We start from the raw sequence: 10,586 nt of genomic DNA on the forward strand, positions 1-10,586 counted from the left end.
TCCTCCGTGCTTCGGAAGGCACGTTAAGCCGTTGGTCCCGGCTGCATTAGCAGTCGTTAATAACCATCAATCAGCACTGGGCCCGCGTGGTGGTTTAAGGCCCGATCTCCCTATCCATCGATAGGGAAGGCCCGTGCCCTAGCAGTGGGGACGTTAATGGGCTGATGATGATGTTTACGAATCATGTCATTTTCACGTGACTTATTGTAGGTTTAAGAAGACATCCGCACGTACCTGGTTGGCTATGGCAGCCTGTATGGCGGTCCGCGCCTGCTCGACGAGCGGTTCGTTGCGCGAGATCAGCTCGGCCGCCTTGCAGTCCTCCTGTTGCGCACGCGACAGTTCCGTCACGCGCTTCTCGTGATCCTTCTTCACGTTTTGGAGCTTCTTCATCGCTTCACGTTCTACTTGGATTGTCTGCAAGGTTTTTACATACATACATGAACTTGACATGGGGCAGACCTAGGATAACATTTACGAAACAAATAAAAGAGAAGGTGCAGGTCGTGTCGTATCGGGAGGTGAAGGTTTTGGCGGGAAGAAGAGAGGAATGGCGATTACTCCACCGACAAGAGCGTAGCTCTTAAATAGAGAGAGAGAGAGACATGAACTTGTAGCGGACCCAACTAGTTGGCCAGCTAGTTCCGCCCATATGCAACAGATGGCGCCACCATTCAATAATGCAGTCCTGAAACGCGCTATCGAAGTTTGCACAGCGCGACGCATATACATATACAACTTCCAATATGACACTAGTGGATTGTCGATCCCTAGTCACAGTACCAACTTGTGACTATGTTCAGTTCGGTACCTCTTTGGCTACAGTACACCCCCATCCGCCAAAAAATCACGCCTGTTTTCCACCGGGGTAAGTAAAGACTATGGAATTCAATTTGCTTCGATCCTGACACACTTCTCTTGCTTCTTCCACGTTCATCAATCGCAAGGTTTTTAAACATAAATAATAATTGAATTAGGATTCTTTTTAGCAATTTGTCAACCGATAATATAAATTTTCCCACATTTGTTTTTATTCAAATTTTTTAGTGAAGCTTTGAACAAATTGTCCGCGATCTCGTCGGCGTGTACTTCGATTACCGTGACAAGTATACTTTTTGCCGTCCGTCTGATTACATGTATTAATTTCATGATCTTGGTGTTTTGTGAGGTGGACGACCAACATCATCAGCCCTGGTGTCAGGGTTTCTATTGAGCCGCCAAAGACCCCTGACATGGCTCATGCCACGACTACTAACTTATATCAGTAATGAAGCACGGATTGTCCCCCAAGTTTAATGGTAATAGTCCTACCTTCATATCAATCTTCTGCCCCTCCAGAGCAGAGAAGAACTCGTCGACAGCTCGGTCGAAGGTGTCATACTCCGTGTAAGGTAGGTTCTTGTGCTGCGCGAACAGTAGCGGGTGGAACTCCTGGTTGGTGAGGAGGAAGGTTGGAGCCTCGCCGTCGGGGCTCGGACGCTCTTCCCGCCGCTGGATTATGTAGCCCTGGTAGCGATGCAATGTTTACGTAGTATTAGACAGAATGACTAGTTCTGTACAAATAGTGTTTATATTTCTATATAGATAACTGTTGCCCAATAATCGATTATTGATTAATCAATTAATTTACCCCTAAATAATATCGATAAATCAAAATCGTTACTATCGTGTGTGTGTGCGTGTGTGCGCGTGCTTGCGTGCGTGCATGCGTGTGTGTGTGTGTGTGTATCGTGCATTGGTGTTATCGTTTCGATATTAGAAATTCTACAATTATATCGATTATAATTGAATATAAATATATCTAACAATTATTAGATTATCATGAATTAATCGGATTGTGACTGTATATGAATGTATACCCAATTCTTCCCAGTACAATCCCCGGCGTCCACTACACGGCCGGACCAGTGCTAGCTCACCTTATGGACCCTGGTCTTGGCTGCCTCCATGAGGTCCTCCGCCAGCCGCAGCGCCGCCAGTAGTGTGTCCAGCTGCTCCTCCGGGTGGAAGCCTCGCCCCTCCCTGTTCACCTTCATGTTGCCTGACAGACCACACTCCTGGAGTACGTGGTCGATTACTGAGGATCCGTATTCTGTTGGAGAAAGATTACAGTTTGTTCAAGCATTAAACAAACAATAAATAAGTCTAAGTCTTCCTGTAACGAAAAAAAAAGGTTATTATAAAGTTAGTGATTATTTAGAAGATATGAATGCATGGGATTAACTGTCTGAGAACTGATATTAGGCAGCTAAATTACTCAATTGTATACCAATATTTTATGTTTATTTTTTTTTAAAGAACCTCTAGGGCCCTGTGCCGAGGTTTTTCTTGCAGCTTCTTTTCCCCGGCTATACAGGTTGTAAGAAGCTGCAGTAGTTTTAGGCGGATGATACGTTCGTTATGTAAAATTGACGATTCAAAGTGTAACTATGTTACCTATTGAATAAAGATATTTTTGAATTTGAATTTGTACCCAAAGGTTGCCTGGAAGAAATTGCTGCATGAGCAATAAGGCCGCATTTTGTGCCTTTCTCTATCTGTTGTACTTATTTCTACTACTACTTATTGTATCTTGTGTCCATTGTGCTCAATAAAGTATTTTAAATATCTGTTTTCTTTGTATGTTTCTTGTAATTATTTTTAGACATGACTTCTTGTAGATTTGCCGCAATTGGCATTGACTGTCTGCTCTATTATATACTAATATACAGGGTGTTAGTGACATCGTAACGAAAACTTTGAGGGATGGTTCAGACCATGATTCTGAGTTGATATCAAGATGAATTTTCAGTTGAAAAAGTATGGCACTGAAAATAATAAAAAGAACTAACTTCATGACAATTCATGAATTTTGCGACGGAAAATTCCACTTGATATCAACTCAGAATCATGGGCTGAATCATCCCCCTCAGTATTCGATACGGTATCACTAACACCGTGTAGAAATTCACACTAATATTATAAATGCGAAAGTGTAATATCTGAATAAAGATTCTATACTAGATGTCGCGTGGTTCGCTCGCAGCAAGCTGCTCGCGTGTACTGTATTAGTTCGAAGCTTTGTATGGCGGCCATCTTGTTTTCCCGCCATTTTTTACCGCGATAGAATTTGACCACAACAAAATTTTGTATGGCGGCCATCTTGTTTTTCGCCCATTTTGTTTTTTTTTCACTGGCGATAAAATTTGATCAAGACTTTAATAGGCTTCGTGAAAACAAAAAAGTTCCAGGTGCGATAGTTTCGCCAGGCTGTAGGGTGTCTCCCTGATGCGGAGCAGCTTTCGAAGATCGAAAAGTATTTCCATACTCAACATGATGTTTCGATCACATTCCTCATACATCATTTTTACCCCCGAGGCATTTACGAGAAAAACGAAAATTTTGTATGGCGGCCATCTTGTTTTTCCGCCATTTTGTTTTTTTTTTACCGGCGACTGAATTTGACCAAGATTTAAGTAGGTTATGTGGAAAAAAAAATGTTCCGAGAGCGATAGTTTTGCCAGGCCGTAGGGTGCCGCCCTGATGCGGAGCAGTTTTCGAAGATAGAGAAGTATTTCCAAACTCACCAGGACGTTCCGATTACAACCCCATACACAGTTTTTACCAACGAAACATTTTCCGGAAAAATAAAATTTTGTATGGCGGCCATCTTGTTTTTCCGCCATTTTGATTTTTTTTCACCAGTGATTGAATTTGACCAGGAATTAAGTAGGTTTTGTGAAAAAAGAATCGTTCTAGGTGCGATAGTTGCGCCAGGCCGTAGGGTGTCTCCCTGATGCGGAGCAGTTTTCCATGATCTGGAAGTTTTCCCATACTCACCGGGAGGTCCCGATCACACCCCCCATACATCATTTTCACCCCCCGACGCTCCTTCTGGGAGAACAATTATGTCAGTGAGTGAGTGAGTCAGTCAGTCAGTGGGTTTGCAGCTATATATAATATAAAACTAGATGTCGCGTGGTTCGCTCGCAGCAAGCTGCTCGCGTGTCTTGTTTTCCCGCCATTTTTTTACCGCGATAGAATTTGACCAAGACTTGAATTGGTCTCGTGAAATCAAAAAAGTTCTAGGTGCTATAGTTTTGCCAGGCCGTAGGTTGACAACTGATGCGGAGCAATTTTCCAAGATGACGTTCCGATCACACCCCAATACATCATTTTTACCTCTGAGACATTTTCTGGAAAAACAAAATTTTGTATGGCGGCCATCTTGTTTTTCGGCCATTTTGTTTTTTTTTTCACTGGCGATAAAATTTGACCAAGACTTTAATAGGCTTCGTGAAAACAAAAAAGTTCCAGGTGCGATAGTTTCGCCAGGCTGTAGGGTGTCTCCCTGATGCGAAGCAGCTTTTGAAGATCGAAAAGTATTTCCATACTCAACATGATGTTTCGATCACATTCCTCATACATCATTTTTACCCCCGAGGCATTTTCGGGAAAAACGAAAAATATGTATGGCGGCCATCTTGTTTTTCCGCCATTTTGTTTTTTTTTTCACCGGCGATAAAATTTGACCAAGATTTAAATAGGTATCGTGAAATCAAAAAAGTTCTAGGTGCTGTAGTTTTGCCAGGCCGTAGGGTGTCTCCCTGATGCGGAGTAGTTTTCCAAGATGACGTTCCGATCACACCCCTATACATGATTTTTACACCCGAGTCATTTTCTGGAAAACCAAAAAATTTTATGGCGGCCATCTTGTTTTTCGGCCATTTTGTTTTTTTTTTCACCGGTGATAAAATTTGACCAAGGTTTAAATAGGTTTCGTGAAAACAAAAAAGTTCCAGGTGCGATAGTTTTCCCAGGCCGTAGGGTGCCGCTTTATGCGGAGCAGATTTCAAAGATCGAGAAGTACTTTCATACTCAACATCACGTTCCGATCAAATCCCTCATACATTTTTTTACCTCCAAAGGAATTTTCAGGAAAAACGAAAATTTTGTATGGCGGCCATCTTGTTTTTCCGCCATTTTGTTTTTATTTCACTCACGATAGAATTTGACCAAGATTTAAATAGGTTTTGTGAAAAAAGTATTGTTCTAGGTGCGATAGTTTTGTCAGGCCGTAGGGTGTCTCCCTGATGCGGAGCAGTTATCGAAAACCAAGAAGTATTTTCAAACTCAACATGACGTTCCGATCTCAACCCTATACATCATTTTTACCCCCGAGGCATTTTCAGGAAAAATGAAAAATTTGTATGGCGGCCATCTTGTTATTCCGCCATTTTGATTTTTTTTCGTCGGCAATAAAATTTGACCAAGATTTTAATGAATTTTGTGAAAAAATAATCGTTCCAGATGCGATAGTTTTGCCAGGCCGTAGGGTGTCTCCCTGATGCGGAGCAGTTTTCCAAAATCTAGAAGTTTTCCCATAATCTCTGGGAGGTCCAGATCACACCCCCATACACAATTTTTACCCCCGAGACATTTTCTGGAAAAACAAAATTTTGTATGGCGGCCATCTTGTTTTTCCGCCATTTTGATTTTTTTTCACCGACAATACAATTTGACCAAGAATTAAATAGGTTTTGTGAAAAAAGAATCGTTCCAGGTGCGATAGTTTTGCCAGGCCGTGGGGTGTCTCCCTGATGCGGAGCAGTTTTCCAAGATCTGGAAGTTTTTCCATACTCACCGGGAGGCCCCGATCACACCCCCCATACACCATTTTCACCCCCCGACACTCCTTCTGGGAGAACAACTATGTCAGTCAGTCAGTCAGTCAGTCAGTGGGTTTGCAGCTATATATAATATAAACTAGATGTCGCGTGGTTCGCTCGCAGCAAGCTGCTCGCGTGTCTTGTTTTCCCGCCATTTTTTTACCGCGATAGAATTTGACCAAGATTTGAATAGGTCCCGTGAAATCAAAAAAGTTCTAGGTGCTATTGTTTTGCCAGGCCGTAGGGTGACCCCTGATGCGGAGCAGTTTTCCAAGATGACGTTCCGATCACACCCCAATACATCATTTTTACCTCTGAGACATTTTCTGGAAAAACAAAAATTTGTATGGCGGCCATCTTGTTTTTCGGCCATTTTGGTTTTTTTTTTCACTGGCGATAAAATTTGACCAAGACTTTAATAGGCTTCGTGAAAACAAAAAAGTTCCAGGTGCGATAGTTTTGCCAGGCCGTAGGGTGTCTCCCTGATGCGGAGCAGGTTTTGAAGGTCGGGAAGTATTTCCATACTCAACATGACATTTTGATCATATCCCTTTTACATCATATTCACCCCCGAGGCATTTTCGAGAAAAACGAAAATTTTGTATGGCGGCCATCTTGATTTTCCGCCATTTTGATTTTTTTTCAACGGTGATAAAATTTGACCAAGGTTTAAATACGTTGTGCGAAAAAAGAATTGTTCCAGGTGCGATAGTTTCGCCACGCCGTAGGGTGTCTCCCTGATGCTGAGCAGTTTTCCAAGATCTGGAAGTTTTCTCATACTCAACAATACGTTCCGATTACAACCCCATACACAATTTTTACCCCCGAGGCATTTTCAGGAAAAACAAAAATTTTGTATGGCGGCCATCTTGTTTTTCCGCCATTTTGATTTTTTTTCACCGGCGACTGATTTTGACCAAGATTTAAATAGGTTATGTGGAAAAAAAAATGTTCCGAGAGCGATAGTTTTGCCAGGCCGTAGGGTGTCTCCCTGATGCGGAGCAGTTTTTCAAGATCGAGAAGTACTTCCATACTCAACATGACATTTCTATTACATCCCAATACATTGTTTTTGCCTCCGAGACATTTTCTGGAAAAACAAAAATTTGTATGGCGGCCATCTTGTTTTTCGGCCATTTTGTTTTTTTTTCACCGGGGATAAAATTTGACCAAGAATTAAATAGGTTTCGTGAAAACAAAATAGGTCAGGATGCGATAGTTTCGCCAGGCCGTAGGGTGTCTCCCTGATGCGGAGCAGCTATCGGAAACCCAGACGTATTTTCATACTCGACATGACGTTCCGATCACATTCCTATACATCATTTTTATCCCCGAGGCATTTTCAGGAAAAACAAAAAATTTGTATGGCGGCCATCTTGTTTTTCCGCCATTTTGATTTTTTTTCACCGACAATAGAATTTGACCAAGATTTAAATAGGTTTCGTGAAAAAAGAATCGTTCCAGGTGCGATAGTTTCGCCAGACTGTAGGGTGTCTCCCTGATGCGGAGCAGTTTTCCAAGATCTGGAAGTTTTCCCATACTCACCGGAAGATTTGGATCACACCCCCCATACATCATTTTGACCCCCCGACGCTCCTTCTGGGAGAACAACCCTGTCAGTGAGTCAGTCAGTCAGTCAGTCAGTCAGTCAGTCAGTACATGGGTTTGTAGCTTTATATAATATAACTAGATTTCGCGTGGTTCGCTCGCAGCAAGCTGCTCGCGTGTCTTGTTTTCCCGCCATTTTTTTACCGCGATAGAATTTGACCAAGATTTAAATAGGTCTTGTGAAGAAAGAATCGTTCCAGGTGCGATAGTTGCGCCAGGCCGTAGGGTCTCTCCCTGATGCGGAGCAGTTTTTGAAAACCTTGAAGTATACTCGTACTCTAGATGACGTTCCGATCACACCCCTATACATCAATCTTACCTCTCAGACATTTTCTGGAAAAACAAAATTTTGTATGGCGGCCATCTTGTTTTTCCGCCATTTTGATATTTTACCACCAGAGAATAGATTTGACCAAGATTTAAATAGGTTTTGTGAAAAAACAATCGTTCCAGGTGCGATAGTTTTGTCAGGCCGTAGGGTGTCTCCCTGATGCGGAGCAGGTTTTCAAGATCGAGAAGTATTTCCATACTCAACAATACGTTCCGATTACACCCCCATACACAGTTTTTACTCACGAGACATTTTCTGGAAAAATAAAATTTTGTATGGCGGCCATCTTGTTTTTCCGCCATTTTGATTTTTTTTCACCGGCGATTGAATTTGACCAAGATTTAAATAGGTATTGTGAAAACTAAAAAGTTCCAGGTGCGATAGTTTCACCAGGCCGTAGGGTGTCTCCCTGATGCGGAGCAGTTTTCGAAGATTAAGAACATTTTCCGTACTCGACAAGACACTCCGATTACATTCCCATACACAGTTTTTACCCCCGAGACATTTTCTAGGAAAACAAAATTTTGTATGGCGGCCATCTTGTTTTTCCGCCATTTTGTTTTTTTTTCGCCGGCGATTGGATTTGACCAAGATTTAAGTAGGTTTTGCGAAAAAAAATTTGTTCCAGGTGCGATAGTTGCGCCAGGCCGTAGGGTCTCTCCCTGATGCGGAGCAGTTTTCCAAGATCTGGAAGTTTTCCCATACTCACCGGGAGGCCCCGATCACACCCCCCATACACCATTTTCACCCCCCGACACTCCTTCTGGGAGAACAACTATGTCAGTCAGTCAGTCAGTCAGTCAATACATGGGTTTGTAGCTTTATATAATATAACTAGATGTCGCGTGGTTCGCTCGCAGCAAGCTGCTCGCGTATCTTGTTTTCCCGCCATTTTTTTACCGCGATAGAATTTGACCAAGACTAAAATAGGTTTCGTGAAATCAAAAAAGTTCTAGGTGCTATAGTTTTGCCAGGCCGTAGGGTGTCTCCTTGATGCAGAGCACTTTTCCAAGATGACGTTCCGATCACACCCCTATACATCACTTTTACTTCCGAAACATTTTCTGGAAAAACAAAATTTTGTATGGCGCCCATCTTGTTTTTCCGCCATTTTGATTTTTTTTTTTCACCGGCGATAAAATTTGATCAAGATTTTATTAGGTTTGGTGAAAAAAGAATCGTTCCAGGAGCGATAGTTTTCCCAGGCCGTAGGGTGCCGCCCTGATGCAGAGCAGTTTTTGAAGGTCGGGAAGTATTTCCATACTCAATATGACATTTTGATCTCATCCCTCTTACATCATATTCACCCCGAGGCATTTTCGAGAAAAACGAAAATTTTGTATGGCGGCCATCTTGTTTTTCCGCCATTTTGTTTTTTTTTCACCGGCGATAAAATTTGACCAGGATTTAAATAGGTATCGTGAAAACAAAAAATCCCTAGGTGCGATAGTTTCGCCAGGCCGTAGGGTGTCTCTCTGATGCGGAGCAGATTTCAAAGATCTAGAAGTTATTCTATATTGAAGTCGACGTTCCGATGATATCCCCATACACAGTTTTTACCCCCGAGGCATTTTCAGGAAAAACGAAAAATATGTATGGCGGCCATCTTGTTTTTCCGCCATTTTGTTTTTTTTTCACCGGCGATTGGATTTGACCAAGATTTAAATAGGTTTTGCGAAAAAAAATTTGATCCAGGTATAATAGTTGCGCCAGGCCGTAGGGTGTCTCCCTAATGCGGAGCAGTTTTCCAAGATTGAGAACATTTTCCGTACTCGACAAGACATTCCGATCACATTCCCATACACAGTTTTTACCCCCGTGACATTTTCTGGGAAAACCAAATTTTGTATGGCGGCCATCTTGTTTTTCCGCCATTTTGATTTTTTTTCAACGACGATAAAATTTGACCAAGATTTAGGAAGGTTTTGTGAAAAAAGAATCTTTCTAGGTGCGATAGTTTTGCCAGGCCGTAGGGTGTCTCCCTGATGCGGAGCAGTTTTCCCAGATCTGGAAGTTTTCCCATACTCACCGGGAGACCCAGATGACTTTTCTCATACATTATTTTTACCCCCCGACGCTCCTTCTGGGAGAACAACCCTGTCAGTGAGTCAGTGAGTGAGTCAGTCAGTGGGTTTGTAGCTATATATAGTATAATAACTAGATGTCGCGTGGTTCGCTCGCAGCAAGCTGCTCGCGTGTCCTGTATCAGTTCGAAGCTTTGTATGGCGGTCATCTTATTTTCGTGAAATCAAAAAAGTTCTAGCTGCCATAGTTTTGCCAGGCCGAAGGGTGTCTCCCTGATGCGGAGCAGTTTTCCAAGATGACGTTCAGATCACACCCCTATACATATTTTTTACACCCGAGATATTTTCTGAAAAACAAAAATTTATATAGCGGCCATCTTGTTTTCGGCCATTTTGTTTTTTTTTTCACCGGCGATAAAATTTGACCAAGATTTAAATACGTTTCGTGAAAACAAAAATGTTCTAGGTGCGATAGTTTCGCCAGGCCGTAGGGTGTCTCCCTGATGCGGAGCAGTTTTTCAAGATCGAGAAATATTTCCATACTCTACAAGACGTTCCGATTACAACCCTATACATTATTTTTACCCCAGAGGCATTTTCTGGAAAAAAAAAATTGTATGGCGGCCATCTTGTTTTTCCACCATTTTGGTTTTTTTCTCAGCGGGGATTGGATTTGACTAAGATTTAAATATGTTTCGCGAAAGAAAAATTGCTCCAGGTTTTATAGTTTTGCCAGGCCGTAGGGTGTCTCCCTGATGCGGAGCAGTTTTTCAAGATCGAACAGTTTTTCCATACTCAGCTTGACGTTTCGATCACACCTATCATACATCATTTTTTACCTCCGAGACATTTTCTGGAAAAACGAAATTTTGTATGGCGGCCATCTTGTTTTTCCGCCTTTTTGATTTTTTTTCACCAACAATACAATTTGACCAAGATTTAAATAGGTTTTGCGAAAAAAAATTTGATCCAGGT

The 10,586-nt window shown here is 42.1% G+C and overlaps 1 protein-coding gene across 2 annotated transcripts in view; it reads right to left on the minus strand.

Moving 5' to 3' along the window:
* Window positions 1-10,586, minus strand: part of LOC126375239 (ribosome quality control complex subunit NEMF homolog) — an 85,552-nt gene that overhangs the window by 12,821 nt on the left and 62,145 nt on the right. For both annotated transcript variants that reach the window (XM_050022148.1, XM_050022147.1), the window contains exons 5-7: window positions 1,920-2,092; window positions 1,312-1,506; window positions 235-417 (exon numbers count right to left, since the gene is read on the minus strand). In XM_050022148.1, coding sequence (XP_049878105.1) covers window positions 235-417; window positions 1,312-1,506; window positions 1,920-2,092 — 551 coding nt within the window. The remainder of the gene's footprint in view (window positions 1-234; window positions 418-1,311; window positions 1,507-1,919; window positions 2,093-10,586) is intronic.

Source organism: Pectinophora gossypiella, chromosome 18, assembly GCF_024362695.1.
Source record: "Pectinophora gossypiella chromosome 18, ilPecGoss1.1, whole genome shotgun sequence".
NCBI classification, from domain to species: domain Eukaryota; kingdom Metazoa; phylum Arthropoda; class Insecta; order Lepidoptera; family Gelechiidae; genus Pectinophora; species Pectinophora gossypiella.